General features: G+C 51.6%; 1 protein-coding gene across 2 annotated transcripts in view; it reads right to left on the reverse strand.

Annotated features, from left to right (window-relative positions):
• Positions 1–14,153: 14,153 nt before the first annotated feature.
• The window catches only part of KSR1 (kinase suppressor of ras 1), a 151,358-nt gene continuing 144,640 nt past the window's right edge, over positions 14,154–20,871 (reverse strand). Inside the window, exons 19-20 of one of the 2 annotated variants that reach the window (XM_060134281.1) lie at positions 19,586–19,666; positions 14,154–17,659 (exon numbers count right to left, since the gene is read on the reverse strand). In XM_060134281.1, the coding sequence (XP_059990264.1) occupies positions 17,581–17,659; positions 19,586–19,666 (160 nt within the window). In that variant the 3' untranslated portion in view covers positions 14,154–17,580. The remainder of the gene's footprint in view (positions 17,660–19,585; positions 19,667–20,871) is intronic. The other variant, XM_060134280.1, reaches the window with a different exon arrangement.

Raw genomic sequence — 20,871 nt, forward strand, 5'->3', positions numbered from 1 at the left:
TTGACTGAAACAGATTCAGGATCAGCTGGGTCGGGGAGGGGGGCAGGGAGGAAAGACGTAGTGACAATATACTTAGCTGAAGTCAAGCAGGTTCTCACCATGTGCTAGAGACAGGGCCCCGCAGTCAAGCCTGGATGATCAGCTAAGGGTCCTACAGGCACCGCGTGGGTAGCAGGTGCCCCGGGGCCGTGCATGCGTCTGCACCTCTCTCCCTTCTTGTGCTTGCCTGAGTGCCCCAGAATTTGCAAAGACTGACTTCTTTGAGATGTTCCTATAGACTGAGGCCACATGCCTCCTCCGTCTACCCTCCATCCCCATTAGATGCCTGAAATTTGACCGGATTTAAGGGACAGATGGCACAGTTAGAGCAGAAAGGAGGAAAAGAAGGGGAAATTCTTTGCAATCCTCTTTGACACCAGGGACATGGGGACCGTTTCCTCATTAACTGGGATAGGGAGCAACTGCAACTCTCATTCATTGCAGGTGGGAGTGTAAACTACTACAGCGTTGAAAACAGTGGGTCGTACATAGTAAAGTCCAACATCTATCCCTCCCGTGTCCCAGCTTTTCTGCTCCTAGATATTTACCCAAGAGATGTGAGAATATGTGCACGTGTGCACAGCAGCTTTACCCATCATAACCCCGCACTGGAAAAAACACAAATGTTCACCAGCAGGAGAAAGGCAAAACGAATGGTGATATGCCTACAATGGACCAGACCTCGGCGATACAAAGGGACCACAGATACAGGCAAGGTCATCAGTGAGCCTCACATCTGAGCAGAGCCAGACACAAGTGAGCACAGGCTGGGAGCATTCTGATTACATAAAATCCAATGACAGGGGCTTCCCTGGTGGCACAGTGGTTGAGAGTCCGCCTGCCGATGCAGTGGACACAGGTTCGTGCCCCGGTCCAGGAAGATCCCACATGCCGCGGAGCGGCTGGGCCCGTGAGCCATGGCCGCTGAGCCTGCGCGTCCGGAGCCTGTGCTCCACGACGGGAGAGGCCACAACAGTGAGAGGCCCGCGTACCGCAAAAAAAAAAAAAAAAAAAAGAAGCAGAAGGGCGTGTGCAGCCACAGCATTGGCTCCAGCTGAGGAAAGGCCTGTGGGCTCCCATGAAAGGTAAAGGCCCACATGGGTGCCCACAGGTGTTCCCAAACAGCATCACTACATCAGCTGAGACCGACACCGCCAAACAGTATGGAGGTTCCTTCAAAAACTAAACATAGAATTACCGTGTGATCCAGCAATTCCACTTCTGGGTATATATCCTAAAGAATTGAAAGCAGGGACTTGAAGAGATATTTGTACACCCGTGGTCATGGTATTATTTACAATAGCCAAGAGATAGAAGCAACCCAAGTGTCCATCGACGCGTGACTAGTGGTCATAGACAGTATGTGGTCTCTACACACAATGCAATATCATTGAGCCTTAAAGAGGAAAGGAATTCTGACACAGGTTACAACATGGATGTTGAGGAAGGAAGAAATTTTCCTCTACCCTTCTAGGTTCTTCTGGCTGGTCTAAGAATTCAGTTGCCATGAGACAGACTAACAGGAGAAAAATCTAACAAGAGTTTAACAACACGTGTACATGGGAGAGACCCAGGAGAGCTAACTCACCATAATGGTCAAAGCCCTCACCTTAAATACCACCTTCAGCTAAAGACAGAAGAGGGTGTTGAGGGTAATTGTTTGGCAAATAAATGCTTGCTGGGCATAGAGTGGACTCTGATCTCTAGGCCCTGCCGGGTGTCCCTCACCACACCTAGTCCATGTTCTCCTGCAAATATCACTGGTCACGGCTCTTTTCCTGGAACAGGCCCTTTTTCTACAAACTTTGCGGCAGCTGAGGGGTGGTAACAAAAACTTCGCCTCTTATGTTTCTTAAAAAGAATCAGCCTAGGGCTTCCCTGGTGGCGCAGTGGTTGAGAGTCCGCCTGCCGATGCAGGGGACGCGGGTTCGTGCCCCAGTCCGGGAAGATCCCACGTGCTGCGGAGCGGCTGGGCCCGTGAGCCATGGCCGCTGAGCCTGCGCGTCCGGAGCCTGTGCTCCGCAACGGGAGAGGCCACAGCAGTGAGAGGCCCGCGTACCGCAAAAAAAATAAATAAATAAAATAAAAAAAATAAAAAAAGAATCAGCCTAAATGAATCCTCATGCCAAAGTGACACATTTGGGGTGGCAAACGTTGTTCCTCAGCGCTCTCCAAGCTTCAGTGTTTCCTCACCTGTGAGATGCGGCTGATGAGAGAACTTATTTTACATGGTTGTTGTGAGCATTGAATGAGCTAAGCCTTGTAAGTCACTTAGTCCATGCCTGGCGCACAATGAGCGCTCCACAGACTCCATCTGTGTCCTCGCGTATCTGGCCTGTATGTGGTGAGGCCCTGAGAGAAGTCAGAGAGGAGGTGGCCCTTGTGCGGGGTTGTGAAGGGTCGGTGGTGTCCCTTCCATGGGTGGCAGGGGTAAGGAATAGAAGAACTTGCAGCCCCATGGAATGCAGCGCACTCAACGTCACCGTTTGGTCACACTCCATCCTTGGGGAAGCCACGTGAGCAAACATTTAGCACCAGACATGCAAAGGATCGGTGTCATATCAGCTGATTAACCAAACACACAGCTGCTTTTGCCTTCAGTGTTTGTGTGACTAGCCTGGGACCAGCCTTACTTCCCGATTTCCTTTAAACAAACTTATATGCATTTATTTAAAAAGCAAACTTTAACTTATGATCATAAATGAAAACCATTACCACTTCCATAAATAAAAACTACTGGTGGCCGAAATGGGTGACGGTGGTCATGTGAATTTGGTGGGGGACACCATATTCAAAATGTAGCAGTTGACAAATACCCCAAACATCGCAAAATCCAGGAAAATAATATTTTTATTAATTAATATCCTGGCACCATAATACTTCCGGACTTTTGGGCCGCATACTCTCATAATCTTTGCTTCTTCATGCGATGAAGATTTGACATGTTTTCTACAGCGAATGTAGAAAGATCATTCTGTCTTTCCAATGACCTGCTCTCCTCCACTTTGGGTCCCAGGCAACGCGGGACAAATTCCTTTGTGACAGACCTCAGGCCCTGCCTCTTTGTACTGGACCCAGGTGAGTGGGCACAATGGGAAAGAGTGTTCCAGAAGCCACTTCTAAGCTGGGACAGCTGGGAAAAACTGGATTATTCCAGTTAATTTTATTTGCACCTTTGTAGACATTAGATTCTAGTGCTGTTAACTGTCTTTGAGGTTTTGTCATATACCTGTAAACTGGACTGGGTCCTGAATTCTTCTAATTTCTTCAAACATCTGGCTATGACTCAACATATGACTTATGTCTTAAGTCAACATATGACTTAACATTCCCAGTGGTCTTCCACCATCTGATTTGGTATCACTAAGAGCAAAGACTGCCCTTAAATCTCCTAGGAAGGGACTGTACCAGGTCCTCCCAACTATGCTGATAGCAGTCAAGCCCCAAGGACTCGAACCTTGGCTGTGCCTCTCACAACAGAAGATGACCCACCTAACACCTGGTCCTGTACAAGGGCTGGAGACGCCGAATCAAACTGATGAGGAAGAGAAGTCGCTGACATTCAGGAAGACAGCTTCTGCCCGAGACGATCGATCAAGACTTCATACTTTAACTAAACATTAAACCCTTTCTCCTTCTTTTCCTCTCCTTTCCTCTGGCATTGACCTGGAAAGATAAGGCCCTCATCTGTATCCCCCAAGCCACTGCTAAGGAAGGTAATCTTTCAACTGAATTTATCACCAAAGTTTCCAATCCATCTATAACTATCTAGATCGGATTTGCCTTCACTGAGAGCTTGTCTACGCGCAGTAAAGCCCATCTACTGACACCGGGTTGTGGTGAAAGAAAGTGTTTACTGCAGGCCACCAAGCAAGGAGACCAGGCAGCTGGTGCTTAGAAAACCCGAACTCCCCAGTGGCTTTCAGGGAAAGGATTTTAAAGACAGGATAAGGGAGAGGGTTGCAGGGCGTGTGATCAGCTCACGGACATCTTCTGATTGGCTGGTGGCGAGGTAATCGGGAGTCAACACCATCAACCTTCTGATTCCAACCAGTCTGGCATCTACGTGCTTGTGGGCAGCATACAGTGAACTTCTTCCACTTCGTGCAGGTTTCAATATCTGCAAAACAGCTCAAAGGATGTGGCTCAGAATATTATCTGTAGCCCTTGAGGAGGAATTAAAGGTCCTTGACTGTGTTTAATGGCTAAACTATTATTATTTTGTCTTGCTTGACTGTTTTCCTTTGTTTCTGCCTTTTCTCATTTCTCTGATTAAATTTATTCCCTGGAACTTGGGGAAGGCCTAGGAGGCTAAAGTTTTGCTACAGACATGGGGTGGTTGGCATCTGTCCCCAGAAGCCCCCATAGGGTCCTCTTCAGTTACGAATGTCGTGAGAATTAAGCAAAAATGGCACGACCTCTGGATACCACACCAACGGTCAACAAAGCTGTGGGGACTATAGATCGGAAGCCGAGAGTGACGATAATGTCTTAAATTCTGGTTTCATCTCTTGGTTAGGCTGAGTTTGCTCAAAAGTGGTGAATAGTTAAAGAGAAAACTACAGGCTCAAAATGGCATCACTTTTGCCAAAGCCCATGATACCAAACCTAGATGTAATACCTGACCTACCTGTAATTTTGACCTTCCCCAGGAATGTAGTCTTAATCAGCCAGTCTGGAATCTTCTGGTCAGTACCCAGGAGGTAATCTGTCTCCTGGGGCCTCTCCATCCTGGGAGGAGGAAGCAGTCCGCATGAGTGACCCTTGCCCTGCTCCCAAAAGAAGGTGACTGGGCGTGAAACAGTCTTTTCTTAGCTTTTGTTACTAGCTCCCTTGCCCCACACTCCTTCTGCCTATAAAAACCTTCCTTTCATTTATTTATTTATTTTAACAACCCATCGGTTTCTTTCTATTTACAACAGAGGAGGCTGCCTGATTCGTGAATCATTGAATAAAGCCAATTAGATCTTCAATTGTACTCAGTGGAATTTCGGTTTTCTGACAGCTGTCATTTTCATCTTGGCAGCTCACAGTTCCTTGTCTCCCTTCTTCTCCATAAACCAGCCTATAGCACCTGCCAGCACTTGCTAGGATACCCCAGGGAAGTCCTCTCTCTGGTGTCCAACTCTGGAACCATCTACTCCTGCAGAGGCCATGCACCTGCTTGAATGGAGTAGCATTTAAAGACGCGGTATCAGGGCACAGAGATAAATAGGAGATTTCAGATATGAAACAGTGGGCTGAAGACACAGCCATTGTTTGCCAAATGCTCCTTCCCCCTCCTGCTTTCGAGTCAGCGTGGAAGCTTCGATGAGCGATGAGCAGGAGGACAGAGGGACTCCCACCAGGATCTCAGGTTGCCCTGGTTAATCTTCCACTCCGCCCCCCCCTTCACTCAGGCCCTGAGTAAACAGATTTCCATTGCCTCTGGTTAGCACTTCCTCAAAAGATAAAAATGGCCTATCAAGAAAGGAAAAAAGTCCTGCAGCCAGATGTCATATCAAAAATCATTAGGGAGGGCTTCCCTGGTGGCACAGTGGTTGAGAGTCCACCTGCCGATGCAGGGGACACGGGTTCGTGCCCCGGTCCGGGAAGATCCCACAGGCTGCGGAGCGGCTGGGCCTGTGAGCCATGGCCGCTGAGCCTGCACGTCTGGAGCCTGTGCTCCGCAACGGGAGAGACCACAACAGTGAGGGGCCTGCGTACCACCAAAAAAAAAAAAAAAAAACCATTAGGGAAAATATCCTGAATGTCACAGTTATAAACAAGCCTCCCTACCCCATGTCCCCATAACTGGGGAACCTGGAGGTCACAAAACCACGGACACAGAAGCAGAAAGCACAGACTACAGTGAAAAGGTAATGATTCACCTTAGTTCATCCTACTGCAGCTTAAGGGAAGACGTACAAATCTTGGCAAACGCTACATCTGTCCACAGTAAGCCCTAGACATTTTAAGTCCCACAAAATGGTTAGATTCAGCAATACTTTCTTCTCATCTGAGTTCAATTTGCCAAATCCAGCCTTCGTGCGCGTGGAGGAATGTGTCCTGTGAGAATGGAATCAAAGCGCGATTTGCATGTCCAGTGTTGATGATTACATTTCCTAGTTCCCACCCCTGCTCATTCATTTCTAGAGCAAACACACCGTGAAGGTGTGCAGCCAGGCAATGCTTACCAACTCACTAGCCTCTGCCACGCAGATGATCCTGGCACTGGGGCACAGACCGCCACTGACCCTTCACAGCTGAACAATACAGCTCCGTCTGGGGGGGGGACATGCCCCTCTTCCTCATGTTTGCGCCTCCTGGCCAGTTTCTTCTCCACCTGCCTGGGTGGTGATGACAGCTTCCCTGGCCTGAGTTTCACCTCCTACCTGGCAAGTGAGAAATGCAGCAGACACGCCCAGATAAGCCACTCCTTCCCTGTGAGATAGTCTAAATCTTGCAGGTGGAAACCTTTAACAAATTTGAAAGGTAAATTGATAACAAGCCTTTTGCATCGTTGTTGTTACCGGTGAAAACTTTGGAAACCTGCCGTTCTGGCTCTACCTGGGGGCAGCTTCTCATGGCAGTGTCACCTGAGCTGCCTGCACCTCCCGCTGAAACTGTTCAGGACTCTGTGGGGCCCTCCTGGGTACAAAAGCCCCTCTGTGACTCCTGTTTCTTTCTTTCTTTCTTTTTTTTAAATTTTTTTATTTTCTAAACAACCACTTGATTTTATTTACATCATAAAAACTGATCCCATTTCTTGTTTATAAAAAAAGACTTTAGTCTCCTAGGCTTCCCCTTGGTTCCAAAGAGCAGACTCAACAGTTACTAAGTAGGGAAGTGAGGGAACGCAGAAACAAAGGAAAAGCAATCAAAAAACAATAGTTCATGGAATTCCCTGGCAATCCAACGGTTAGGACTCTGCACTTCCATTGCAGGGGCAGGGGTTTGATCCCTAGTCTGGGAACTAAGATTCTGCAAGCTGCGTGGCACGGCCAAAAGAAACAAGAGTTCTGTGAGGGGAGCCACTGACTGAAACCACCCCCCTGGTCAGGCACCACAGTAGCTATCTGCATGAGTTATCTTGAGACAGGAAGTCCTGATGAAGAATGCAGAACTAACAAGCCACCACCAACAGGAAGAATTCGGGCAATGGCAAAAGGAGAGACCAGACGCCAGTCCATATACCCTCCCAACCTCCCAGAATCCTCCTCGCTGGAATCCATCTTGGCTGAGCCATGCACTCGCCACCAGGAAGGATCCTGAGTCAGAAGGATTGGCCAGAGACAACCCGGAAACGAATCCCGTCACCGTAAAACCCGGAACTGTGAACCACGTGGCAGAGCAATCCTCCTGGGCTCCCTCACCCTGCTGCTCTCTGCCTGGGCGCCCCTTCTCAATAAAGTCTCTTGCTTTGTCAGCACACGTGTCTCCTCGGAAAATTCATTTCCAAGTGTTAGACAAGAGCCCACTCTTAGGCCCTGGAAGGGGTCCCCCTTCCTGCAACAGTTCAGCAATAATACAGCATTCTAGCTCCTCCTCAAGGGATATACATAACAATCTGATACCATCTTTGAGTTGTTCTGCAGGAATTAAGACCCCTACCCGGGAGGGGGATGGTAACATGCTCAGACCCCAGACTGGTTGGAACCAGAAGGTTGATGAATGAGATTCCTGGAACACTACCATTACCTCACCACCAACCAATCAGGAGAAAGGCATGCCCCCTGCAGCCCTCACCCCCAATGTTGCCTTTAAAAACTCTTCCTTAAAAGCCACCCGGGAGCTTGGGGGTTTTGAGCACAAGTCCCCTGTTCTCCTTGCTTGGTCCTGCAATAAACGTTTTTCTGTTCCAAACGCTGATGTTTCTGTTTGTTCAGCCTCACGGAGCATCGTTGGGCACATGGAGGCTGACCACGGCATCCTCTCTCTGCTTAAGGTGGGCAGTCCTCACCCGGCTGGGGGTGGGGGTGGGGAAGCAGGGGACCAGGACTTAGACCCTGTCCTTTGTCTTTGCCCTTTACCCCGTAGCATCTGTCTCCCCACCCAACCCAGCCTCACTCACCCTCTCTCCTCTGTCCTTCCTCCCAGTCCCTCTGCCTCTCACAAGTCTCTCCCTGTTCCCCCACACAGCCCTCCACTACTGCCAGGAGAGCAAGTGTGTCTCTCCCCTCCCACACTGGCTGTGCTCTTGGTAATCATGGTAACCATGGTAACCACTGGATTACCTTCCCCTTCCCCCTTTGTGCTCATGGCTCTGCATAAGAGAGTCAGGGTCTCAACACCTCCCAGCTCTACCCCAAAACAAGCCTTAAGTAGCATTTTGGATAAAATAACTCAGAAATTTACTTGAAAAGAAGACGGTATCCAGGAATTCCCTGGCAGCCCAGTGTTTGGGACTCCGTGCTTTCACTACCGAGGGCCCGGGTTCAATCCCTGGTTGGGGAACTAGGATCCCACAGGCAGCATGGCGTGGCCGAAAAAAAAAAAAAAGAAAAAAAGAAGAAGAAGACAGTATCCAAGGACCCAGGCTGAGCATGACCCAGCAGGTTCAAGGCTGTCATGGGGGCCACGGCGTCTGGCTGGCCCTCCTGCCCCAGTCCTGGCCTGACCTGGCTTATTTGTGTCCAACTCTGCGTTTCCCCCCCAAGCTGCTAGAGGTACTGACGGGGTTCGGGGCAGGCAGCCACTTTGGCATATGGATTATTTTGAGCTGAAGATAATCAAGACCTAAAAAGACTCAGGAAGAGCTTTTCACCTCCTGCTTAACTACCTAAAAGAATTTAGACAGAGAGCCTGGTCCACGAAGAGAGCCCTCAACAGAGAGAACTGCAGAGGATGGGCTGGGTGTGGGAAGCTGGGGAACTGGGTGGGATCCCACTGTCTCTGTGCGGCATGGTAAACGTTCTTCCCATCTTCCAGTGAATTAATTCCCTTTGACGCCCCAGACCCCTACCCCCTTCTCCCACCTCAGGATGCACATAAGCCCCAACTGACCGACTGCCTTGGGGCCTCTTGTGTCTAAGTGAGGCTCCCATACGTACGAGATTCAACTGTTCTCCTGTTAATTTCTCTTACGTTGATTTAATTATTAGACCGGCCAAAAGAACCTAGAAGGGTGAAGATATTCCTCCCCTACACCAAAGTCTGTCCCCTGCCCTCCTGCCATTTTAGCATCTGTGTCCCTGGGAGTATAAAAGAACAAAGAGAAGGTGGAGGTGTCTCTCCAGCCTGACTTAACAGAAGTTTATATTAAAATGAACAAAGCAAAACAAAATCAACCAAAACCCCTCTCTTGCACTCAGACCAGGATCAGGGTCACAAACGCTTAAAATGCATCGCTGAGGGGGCTTCCCTGGTGGCGCAGTGGTGGAGAGTCCGCCTGCTGATGCAGGGGACACGAATTCGTGCCCCGGTCCGGGAAGATCCCACATGCCGCGGAGCGGCTGGGTCCGTGAGCCATGGCCGCTGAGCCTGCGCGTCCGGAGCCTGTGCTCCGCAACGGGAGAGGCCACAACAGTGAGAGGCCCGCGTACCGCAAAAAAAAAAAACAAACCAAAAACACCCGCATCGCTGGGCTCCACCCCCGAAGTTCCTGATGCTGTATAGCTGGTTGAGTGCAGAGAATTTCTCTTTCAAACAAGTTCCCAAGGGATGCTATGCTGCTGGTCCTGAGACCCCACCTGGAGGACCACTGGCCTTCAGAAAAGGGCTGATATTCTGCCAGTTCGCACCTGTGGACTTCCTGGTCCTTTTCGACCAGCGTCGCCTCTGACTGGTGGGTGTCTACATTTTTTTTTTTGCGGTACGCGGGCCTCTCACTGCTGTGGCCTCTCCCGTTGCGGAGCACAGGCTCCGGACGCGCAGGCTCAGCGGCCATGGCTCACGGGCCCAGCCGCTCCGCGGCATGTGGGATCTTCCCGGACCGGGGCACGAACCCATGTCCCCTGCATCGGCAGGCGGACTCTCAACCACTGCGCCACCAGGGAAGCCCCGAGTCTACATATTTTGAATATCTCATTTGCCTACAGGGACCAGGGAAGTAATGGGTATACCTGGGCTGGATGAAATGCCTGGGCCCCTCAGTCTAGCATGTCACCTTCTCACTTTTGATGGGTATAGGAAACATGTCCCTGTCCTCTTTGCTCTAGGCAATGAAACACAGGCCCCAGCAATCGGCAGGGGCAGGGACTCAGCAGGACAGAGGCTGTCCAGCCCCGTGGGGGCAGCTGTGCTCAGCCGCAGCTGATGCTGCCTCTGGGAAGACCAGCCCAGTATTGCCCAAAGAAGCCAGAACTTCAGATTTTTCTGTGAATGTTTCCTGTTTTTAAATGCTAGCAACTGATTTAGAACCATATTTCTTAAGCTCTGCAGGTCAAACAAAATACACCTTCAGGTGGAGTCCTCTGAGTTGTGAGAAGTGAAGGCTGAAATGTCCTAACACCTTCCAAGTTCAGTCCTCTCATCTGGAAACAGAGAGGACAATTCTCAAGTCATGGGGGTCTCGAATGGATAGGATGGGATAGTGTGCATCAAAGTGCCACGTAAATTGAAAAGAGCCATGTAAATGCTGGTTGACACTGTCCCCGTTGCCATGTTTCCCAGAGACTTTGGGCAGGTTGCAGAGCAGGGGAGGGAGAGGGTGTGGGGGGAGGGAGCTTTACTAGGTAGGGGGGAAGGGAAGGCCTCCGGGAGCACCGCCACCGCCCATATCCTCTGTGCCTCAGGGCTTCTGCCCCCCATGTGTCTCCTGTCCCTCACCCCTCCTACCTCCTGGGATGACTCCTTGGAACCCAGGCAAGGTTTGGGTCTCTTGAGAATGTCCATGAAATAGTTAAAATTTGTGAAGCCACTGTACCTAGAGTATGCTCGGGCTCCAGAAACTTTATGACGAAACCTCATGAAGCCAGAGGGCAGCGTCTAACCAGGTGGGGCAGCCAGCATGGAACCTCCAACTGCCCGCCCTCAGCCTTCCTGGGCCTGGGTATATTGGCTATATGTGTACCAAAGAGAGAGAAGGCAGGCTAGAGGCACGGGGAGGACACCAGGTTAATGGGAACAGCAGTTAAGTAGATGATCTCAATGAAAAGTGGTTCTCAGAGGGGACTAGTTACATAAACCATGGACTGTGTGTACCGTGGGCTATCATGCAGCTATTAAAAGACTAAGTTAGATCTACATGCGTGAACTGGGAGGGCTGTCCCTGATCTATTCACAAATAAGTTTCAGGGAAAAATGTATTTATGTGACAGTGTATATCACATGAGATTTATGTATTGGGTTGGCCAAAGAGTTCGTTCAGTTTTTTCCATAAGATGGCTCTAGTAGCGCTGAGTTGTCCTTAACTTCATTCAAAACAATTTTGTTAGATTGTATGTGACAGCTGGTGAATTTTTGTGTAGCCGTTTTAACATTGAAGATGGAAGAAAAAAAGCAACATTTTTGGCATATACGCTTTATTTCAAGAAAGGTAAAAACGCAACTGAAACACACAAAAAAGATTTGTGCAGTGTATGGAGAAGGTGCTGTGACCGATCGAACGTGTCAAAAGTGGTTTGCGAAGTTTCGTGCTGGAGATTTCTCGCTGGACGATGCTCCACAGTTGGGTAGACCAGTTGAAGTTGATAGCGATCAAACTGAGACATTAATTGAGAACAATCAACGTGATACCATTTGGGAGGTAGCCGACATACTCAGAATATCCAAATCAAGGGTTGAAAATCATTTGCACCAGCTTGGTTATGTTCATCGCTTTGATGTCTGGGTTCCAAGTAAGTTAAGCGAAAAAAAACCTTGACCATATTTCCGCATGCGATTCTCTACTTAAACGTAATGAAAACGTTCTGTTTTTAAAACAAATTGTGATGGGCGATGAAAAGTGGATACTGTACAATAATGTGGAACGGAAGAGATCGTGGGGCGAGTGAAATGAAATACCACCAACCACACCAAAGCCTGGGCTTTATCCAAAGAAGGTGATGTTGTGTATATGGTGGGATTGGAAGGGAGTCCTGTATTATGAGCTCCTTTTGGAAAACCAAACGATTAATTCCAACAAGTACTGCTCCCAGTTAGACCAGCTGAAAGCGGCACTCGTCGAAAAGTGTCTGGAATTAGTCAACAGAAAACACAAAATCTTCCATCAGGATAACGCAAGACCACATGTTTATTTGATGACCAGGCAAAAACTGTTACAGCTTGGCTGGGAAGTTCTGATTCATCCGCCGTATTCACCAGACGCGGCACCTTCGGATTTCCATTTATTTAGGTCTTTACAAAATTCCCTTAATGGAAAAAAATCTCAATTCCCTGGAAGACTGTAAAAGGCACCTGGAATAGTTCTTTGCTCAAAAAGATAAAAAGTTTTGGGAAGATGGAATTATGAGGTGGCCTGAAAAACGGCAGAAGGTAGTGGAACAAAAGGGTGAATATGTTGTTCAATAAAGTTCTTGGTGAAAATGAAAAATGTGTCGTTTATTTTTACTTAAAAACCAAAGGAACTTTTTGGCCAACCCAATATATATATGTCATATATATCATGTATGTGATGTCATTGTTTAATAAAACCACCACAAACCCCAAACCATGTTTATATGCAGCAGAGAGGAAGAAAAGTCTCCAAGTTTAACACTGCTCATCTCAGGACAGGGATTAGAACGAGGTGTTGGGGGGTGGCGGGAGGCGGTAGGGAATGAAGGTTTAACATTTTTCCTGTCATTTCAGTAATGTTTGACATTGCAATGGGTCTGAGTGACTTTTCTAATATAAAGACATCTAACAAATACACTTTTTTTTTAAGATTCCAGGTATTAATCAGGTAAGTCTGGGTTTGAATCCTGCCTCTGCCACTTATTAACTTGGGCATGCGATATAACCTCTATGGGCCTCTCCCTTCAACTATAAAATGGGTTAATAAGAGTACCTACCTCCTAGATATGAGCATTAAATCAGATACATGTCATATGATAAGCACAATGTCCAGAATTGTCTCAGTACTTGCTTGCAATTACTTTTACCAAAGAATATAATTTTCGTGTAACCCACCTACAACAGACCCCAAAATGTACTGTGGCTCGACCCCAGTCGTTTTCTTCTTGTTCACATTCCAGTCCCAGGCAGGTATGGCAGGTGGCAGGTGGCCTCTTCCATAGTCATGCAAACACCCAGACTGCTGGGATGCTGCCATCCACTAACACGTGGCTTCCCAAGTTGCCCTGGGAGGTCTCCGCTCTCCTTTGCTCAAAGTAAAATGGTCTCCTCCTGCTCGTATGCACCAGGCATGTTACCCTTCAAGTCAGCTCCAAGGTCACCTCCTCCATGAAGCCTGCCAGGCAGACTGAGGGACTCCTTCCTTGAGCCACTCACTGGCTGAAGGCAAGGTCTCTACTTTTTATCTGTCCCCCAGCACTTTGCACCATCTTTTGAACACAGTAGGTGCTCAATAAATGTCTGGCCAATAAGTTCCCCAACTTCTTATGAGAAGGAAGTTCTGGAGTCAAGCCATGACCCAAGTCCTGGACTAGCCCCCCACCAGTGGTGTCAACTTGGGTAAATATCTTAACTTTTCTGTGCCTCACCCTCCTCAGCTGAAACATCACAACAGTCCCTACCCCATGGTGCTGCTGTGAGGACAGGATTAAGGTCAGATGATGTGTAGAAAGCACCTCTCTGGCTCAGAGGATGTTGGTCCCCCTTTGTCTCCATCTGACCTCCTGCTTACCTGTCTCTCTTTATAACTGGCAAGGAGAGGCTCCTAGAAATAAGATGTAGATAAATGACCACTCCCCACCCCCCAAGGCTTGCATAATGCAAAGGCCCTTCGAGTAGAGGAGACAGTGACTGGTCTGAGTGTGCTCGTGGGCTGTCACTGTCGGGGGCTGGATGACCTTCCTCCGTGCGACACAGGCTTTGATGCTCTTCTGTCTCCGTTCCTCCATCTGTTTACAAGTATCTGCCTTTGAGGTGCAGGCAAAACTTCTCTCCTTGGAAGGAGCTCCCAGAGGGGGTCAAACACCCTGCCCCCTCCCCTCCTGCTTTCCCATGCCATCCATCCGAGCGGTTCCCCCCACACACACCCCGCCCCACACAGTCATCTGGAACCGACCCAAGCAGACACAAGCCCCAGATACCTTGGTACCAGTATTATTTTTTAATTAATTAATTTATTTATTTTTGGCCGTGTTGGGTCTTTGTTGCTGCGCGCGGGCTTTTCTCTGGTTGCGGCGAGCAGGGGCTACTCTTCGTTGCGGTGCGCGGGCTTTTCATCACGGTGGCTTCTCTTGTTGCGGAGCACGGGCTCTAGGTGCGTGGGCTTCAGTAGTTGTGGCTCGTGGGCTCTAGGCGTGCAGGCTCAGTAGTTGTGGCGCACGGGCTTAGTTGCTCCGCAGCATGTGGGATCTTCCTGGACCAGGGCTCGAACCCGTATCTCCTAGATGGGCAGGCGGATTCTTAACCACTGCGCCACCAGGGAAGCCCCACCTTGGTGCAGTTTTATTTGTAGACTCCAGACACCCAGGCTGGGCCTGGCACAGCGTTCTTGCCAGTGGCAAAAAAACGGATAGCGCACGTCTGTTAATACTAACCGTTTTAATTTAAATTAATAGCATTTCTGGAAGACAAATGCAGTTGATAGAAAATATAAAAACTTTTACTGTACAAATTTTACATCACATTCAAAAAAGCAAGTATGTGCCTCGTGGCCACAGAAGATGCTGGGTTTGCACACACGGATGAAATCCTGGCCGACCAGGCAGCGTCGCACAAGCTCTCAAACCAGCTTCACATTTATGTCTCCACCTGGCACCCAGATCAACGAAGGCCACCACCACCAGGGGCTTACAGGCCATGCCACGCCCCTCGGCGATCACAGAAAGCAATGCCATGAGAGGGCAGAGGGATTCCAGGCCCTGCACACATCTTCAATTTGGTGGCATGGAGCGGTCAGCTACACGCCACTCACAACTGGTGGGGAACTCGGGGTTCAGGACCTCGAGTTGCATGGAGACGCAGGGGTTGTGGCTCTCGTGTTTAAAGGCAGCAGGGACAGATCCCAGGGTTTTGGAGGTGAGGTTGGGAAGTGGCGGGTGGGGGAGCTGAAGGGTTGAAGCTTGGGCTCCACTCTCAGTCCCCGTGGGGACCTCCACAGCCCCCGAGCTCTCGCCCAGGAGGCCTCCCGGCTTTCTCCATCCCTTTCACAGTTGGCTGTGAGGGCTGAATTCACAGTATCTGCTGTCCTTCATGTGTTTCCAAGGCAGACGGGCATGGGGGGCAGCACACGGAAGGGCGGCATGTCTTCCTAACCTCAATTCACAGTCAATTAAGTAGAGACAGGGAGAGGGGGGCCACCCGGGGGGGTTCCTCAGGTGCTTCTCTTAACTGACAGGCAGTGCAGAGGCTCAGGCCGAGCGTGGGAAGGCATCCCGGGGCCCTGGAGAGGAAGGGGGTGGCCCCAGTCCCACCCTCAGGGTTCCTGGCAGATCTTGAGTCCCCTGAGGGCAGGCACTGTGACTGCTCCCATCCCTGGCCCCCTGCACCTGCACACAGTGGGTGCTCCACAAAAGCTTTCTAAACTGACCCAAGAGTGTGAAGCCCCGAAGAAGAAAAACAAAACCCAGGCTGACTTTCTGTGGGCCGTGAGGGGAGCCTGACTTGCTTTGCTGCTGTCCCACCCCCTCGGCCCACCTGCACCGTCCAAGGGTTCAGAGGGGAAAGGTGAGAGGCGTGAACTGTGACCTCCGGGAAGGCGGCAATGTCGGGGTGGGGGGAGGGGCCTGACAACCAGAGGCGGAGTCACATCCCACGTGGCTTTGGGTGGGGAGATCATAGGAGCGGCTGACCCAGAGGCCAGAGGAATGATGGGGAGACGCGAAGAGTCCCACAGAGGAGAAAAGACCCACAGAGCTGAGTCCAGTCGGTTTACAGCCCCTTCGTCTTCCTTCCCACACCCCGAGCGGGAAGGGTTGAGGTGCTGATGGCCGTGGAGGCCCGGGTACCCTGTACGGCTGCCTGGCCCAGAGCCAAGAAGGCAGCCGCGCAGCCTCCAGGCAAAGCGGCCCATCTTGTATGATGTTTCGCCAGACTCCGGGGTGGGAGCCTGGCTCGACGGGTCTGCGTAAACGGGGTAGGAGGGCCACGTGCCTCCCCGTCTCGGCGGCTCTAGGCGTGGACGCGGGTTCTGGGCCTGAAGACAACCTCCTCTCCACTTTCGTCGCCCTTGATCATTTCTGCCTTTGGAGCTTGACACGATGACGTAACCTTCACTGAAGGGCTTCTTTGCCATTTGGAACTTTTCTCTTTAGGTGTCAGCTTCTAACGAGGACAGGCAGGAAACTGTCATATCCTGGACTTTCCCAACCCGGCCCCTCCTCTCGTCCAAAGGGACACAAGTACGAGGCCTGACGTGGTGCTTGGGAAGACTCTGAAGGTCGGGAGCTTGCTAGCTGGGTCCAAGTGCAAGCGGGGAGGGGCACGCGGCTCCCACCGTGGCTAAGAGCTCTGAACACGGGCAGTGGAGGAGTCCGCAGTGGGCTAAGGGGTTTCAACAGGACTGAGGGCTGGAAGAGGTGGGCCGTTCAGGAACCTTGGCAAGACTGGTGAGGGGCCAGGGCACCCTGTGGCTAGGAGGGTGGGCTCAGGGACCCTCTGCTTGCCACTTCTCCCTCCCCCTACTTGCCCTGTTCTCACGGATCAAGCCTTCACGGTGTACGCAGCTGCTGGGCTAGGCCTTAGCTCTGGGTCAAATGTCAGCCAGGGACTGGGATGTAGCTAAACAGCCAAAGCCCTCAGTCCATCTTCTTGGCGCCTCCCCTGCGGGCTTCACGGAAGAAACATCTTCCCAGGCACTGGAAACCCTGGCTGGGAACCACTGGATCAGTCCAGATGTTATCTGGATTTTATGTCTCTGCTTTTTCCCGCAGGTATGGACTGGATTACAAGGGTCAAAGGTGAAGCCAAGCTCTCTGTGAACTCCCGACCCTCATAACCAGCTCGGCTCCTGGTCAGGGTGTCCTCTGCAAGAGGAGGAAGGGACAGCAGCCCTTCGGCAGGACGAGGGGAGACGGGATTTAGGGCCAACGCAGAGGCCGGGTCAAACCTTGTGGTGCCCCCACCATCCTGCTTGGGGAACAGCCACGAACAGGATGCTTTTCTTCCTCTGCACCAGCGTGGGTGCCTTACTCCTACAGGGTCCTCCAGAGGGGACGGCCACTTCTGCCCTCAGTGCCAGTGACCTCTGCACAGACGGTTTTTATTATCACCTATTGTACAACGAGTCCAACTCTGCAGAAGCATACATGTAAACATTTGCCGTCTGTCGGGACAGGTCTGCTTGTTGGTGATGTCATTTTAAGAAACAGCAGGCGCGGCTCCATCTCCGGGACCCCAGTGTCTTTACGGACGCACAGTCTAAACCGAGGCCTCGTGCTCCTGACCCGCAGCCCTTAGGAGGATGGCTGGCGTTTTGAAGAGTGTTGTTCTTTTGTTGTGGCGGTTGTTGGGATGTTTTAGAAACCCATTTAAGAAAGAAATACAATGTCAGAAAAACGGCAGAGCTGGCTACATCTTTGGATTACTGGACTCCAGGACGCCCAAGCCAAACCTTTCAAACCGGGGTACAACTTTGCTGCTGTTAATACTGCAAAGAGGAACAAAAACAAGGGTTATAGCCCCGCCAGTCTTGATCAGAATTGGGGCAGCACTAGCTAATGAGTGGGCCAGTTCCAGAAGCTCAGCAGAGGACCCAGCCCCACCAAGAAGTGGGAATGATGATACAGGCCAACGGCCTTGGCAGAGCTGTTCCTGGTTCCACCCGGCCGGGGGCTGAGCCTCGGCTGCACTCCCTCCTGGAGGGCAGGGGCCTGTTCGTCTTGGAGTTCCCAGCACCCCGCACGCCCAGTAACCGCCGTGGGCTCGTTCTCACTGGCAGCCGGGAAAGCTCTCGCTCCGAGTGGAACTGGGAGGGAAGAGAAACCCAGCCGCCGGTGCTAAGAGTGGCATCGCGTGCTCCTTCCTAGAAACAGTCCCCAAATGCTGGGGTGCGTCAGGGCCGTCTGGGAAGCAGGCTGAGATGCGGGTTCTCAGCACCTGCCTCCAGACACCCGGATTCGGGTCTCGGGGAGGCCCAGGAATCTGCGTTTGGTAAGCAGTGGAGGACCTGTGGGTGACCTGTCAGCCACACTCTTGCCGAACGCTGGCTCGGGGTCTGGTACCTTCCGTCTGCACTGGGCAGACGGAAGGGGAGTAATGCTGCAGGGGGGAGAGGGCAGAAACGTTTTCACTAGTGAAACCGTTTGGAGACAGGTCCCACCCCCTCGCTTCAGGACAGCTTTCCCCAGTGTGTGGCCGAGGACACAGCTCTTCCGAGCTGGTGTCTTTCATGGCAACAGAACCCGTGGTGTCACAACCCTAGCCCTCCAGAGGGGACCACCCGGCAGCTCTGAAATCATTCCACTCCGTGTTGGACAAGATCCCCGCGGGTTAAAAGCCAAGCAAAACCCCGACCCCTGTCCTGCGGACACACCCCACGGGGGGCCGGTGTGCTGGGGGACCAGGGAGATGGGGGATCTCTCTCACTGAGCTGTTAGTAGGGAGACAGGGCCACCCCACAGAAGAAGCGCTAGAGAGAGATGAAGTTGTGTCCAGGAAGGCGGTTCTGGGGGTGCTGTTAGGGGGACCCTCCATGGAGAGCAGTTACTCAGGCACACGCAGGCCGCGGAGCGGGGCGAGGGCCAGTTTTAACAAACAAAGCAAGAGAAGAAGTCTCAGCAGAGAAGGCCGGAGTGGCGGCGATCGCATCCCCTGGGTTAGTGCCCGCATCGCTGTTTGAGCTCGAGTAGAAGTCACGGTGCCGAGCGTGGATTAGGAGGAAGAAAGCCCCGGTACATGCAAGGCAGCCAGGCCTACAACCTACAGGAGGAAAGAGAAGAGGGGAGAGCAGCGTCAGAACCCAAGCCCTCGGGGAGCGGGCAGGGGAGCGGCCGAGGCCTGGCCAGGGCACGGGGCAGGGACCCCTCCTTCCCTGCAGACAAAGACAGGGACATCCCCACTCCATTCCAGGCTTTGGCAGCAGAGCAAGCTTGGAAGGGAGCCTGGCACAAAGAGCCTCCCCCAAGCTCACCCCTGGGACATGGCCACAGAGTTCTGTACAGAGGTCGACCAGCAGGCCCACTGTCCCTCAGCCTCTGGCCATCAAAATCGACGTCTCGGAGTTTTTACTATTTCTGCTCCCTGCATTCTCTTCTTTAGAGTCTGGCCAGAGGGGATCCTGGGGACTCAGACCAGTGATCTGAGTTCTCTCCCCACCACGGATAAGCCATCGTCTGCCAGTGTGTGGACAGAGGCCCTGCCACATGCCATGGGTCTGCTCTCAGCCCAGCGAGAGAAACACGAGCTTGCAGGGCCCTCGCCGGTGGCCATGTGAGCTGCCAGAGCGTCACTTTCGTTTATGGGAATACAACATGCCAAGAAGGGGAAGCTGGAAGCAGAGACAGAACAGGAGGCAGGATGTGCAAAGGGTTAACTGCAAACAGGGAGAGAATCAAGGAAACAGCAGAAGACACACTATTCCTCCAGGACTGGACAGTTGTTCTTAAAGTCAGGGTGACCGTAACGTCCTTTCCCGTAGTAGCGGCTCCGCCAGCGCCTGGGAGCACCCGCAACCATTTTGCCAGGCGTGGGAGGAGCGTGGTCCGGCAGGTGATGGAGATGGGCACCCAGTGTGGACGGGTGGAGGAAGGGCCACAGGAGTCAGGGTGGCGGGAGAGCGGGAGATGACAGGCCAGGCCAGCGGATCCGCCACCGCCCCCCCCCCCGAAAATAAAAAAAGAAAAGCAACAAGACCGATGGAAAAGAAAAGAGAAAATGAGAATTAGAGGCTTGAGTGTGTAGAAGTAAAAGTCACGAACAGGAAGCTTTGATACAGACTCACTGAGGTATGCTGGCATTCCTTCCTAGAAGGGGCTAAAACTGATCACTTTGGGCAGGAAACAACCCCCATTTGTGACTCAGTGTCCCACATGTGGAATGGGAAGGTGGGGCTCTGTGGCCTTTCGGGAATCCGCAATCACCTTCTCCTGAATACCGCACCACTCCTCAGCCCCTACGCCACGCCCCGTCCCCGGCGCAGCCTTCGCTTTTGTGCAGGAGAAAACCAGGGCCCGGTGCGCTAAACGAGTTGCCCAAGGTCTGACAAACCAGATCCTTGTACTTCTTGAGAGTCCAGGAGACGTCCAGGCTCCCACCCAAAACCCAGCTCCCATGACCCCTCTCTTCTGGACACCCTTCCTCAGGCTCCCCGGTGGGCAGTGTGCCCACAGAAGCTGAGTTTCTCCCCGGCACTCAGCACATTGTCGTCATCCCCGTCACCCGTCAAATATTCATTGAGCAACTACTACATCCTGGGAGCGTGCTTAGAGCTGAGAATACAGAGGTGATAAGGCAGCGTCCTGCTCCGAGGGCTTACGGTGTACGTCTGCTTGTCTTTATCCTAATTAAACTATCAGCTCCGTGCGGGTGGAGGCCCGGCCCTGGCCTGTCGCCTCAGTGTGGCACAGCTGTCAGCAACGGTTGGGTAAAACCCACACCTCTGATGGCAACACCTGTTACCCCCTGTCTGTATTAGACTCTGACCCATCTTAAGTGCAAAATACTGAATCTAATCTCACATTCTAAGGTACAGCATTCCCTCACGCCAAATCGTCATTCCTCAGACTGTCCCTCCAACTGGCCTAAGTTGCCAACTTTGCTGTATTTCTTCAAGTTCTCCTCCCTGCACCCTCTGCTGGGCTGACCCAGCCTGGGCCTCTCCTCACCTGCTGCTCAAAGCCTGGTTTGGTTTACTTTCAAAAC

This window comes from Lagenorhynchus albirostris, chromosome 20 (genome assembly GCF_949774975.1).
Source record: "Lagenorhynchus albirostris chromosome 20, mLagAlb1.1, whole genome shotgun sequence".
NCBI classification, from domain to species: domain Eukaryota; kingdom Metazoa; phylum Chordata; class Mammalia; order Artiodactyla; family Delphinidae; genus Lagenorhynchus; species Lagenorhynchus albirostris.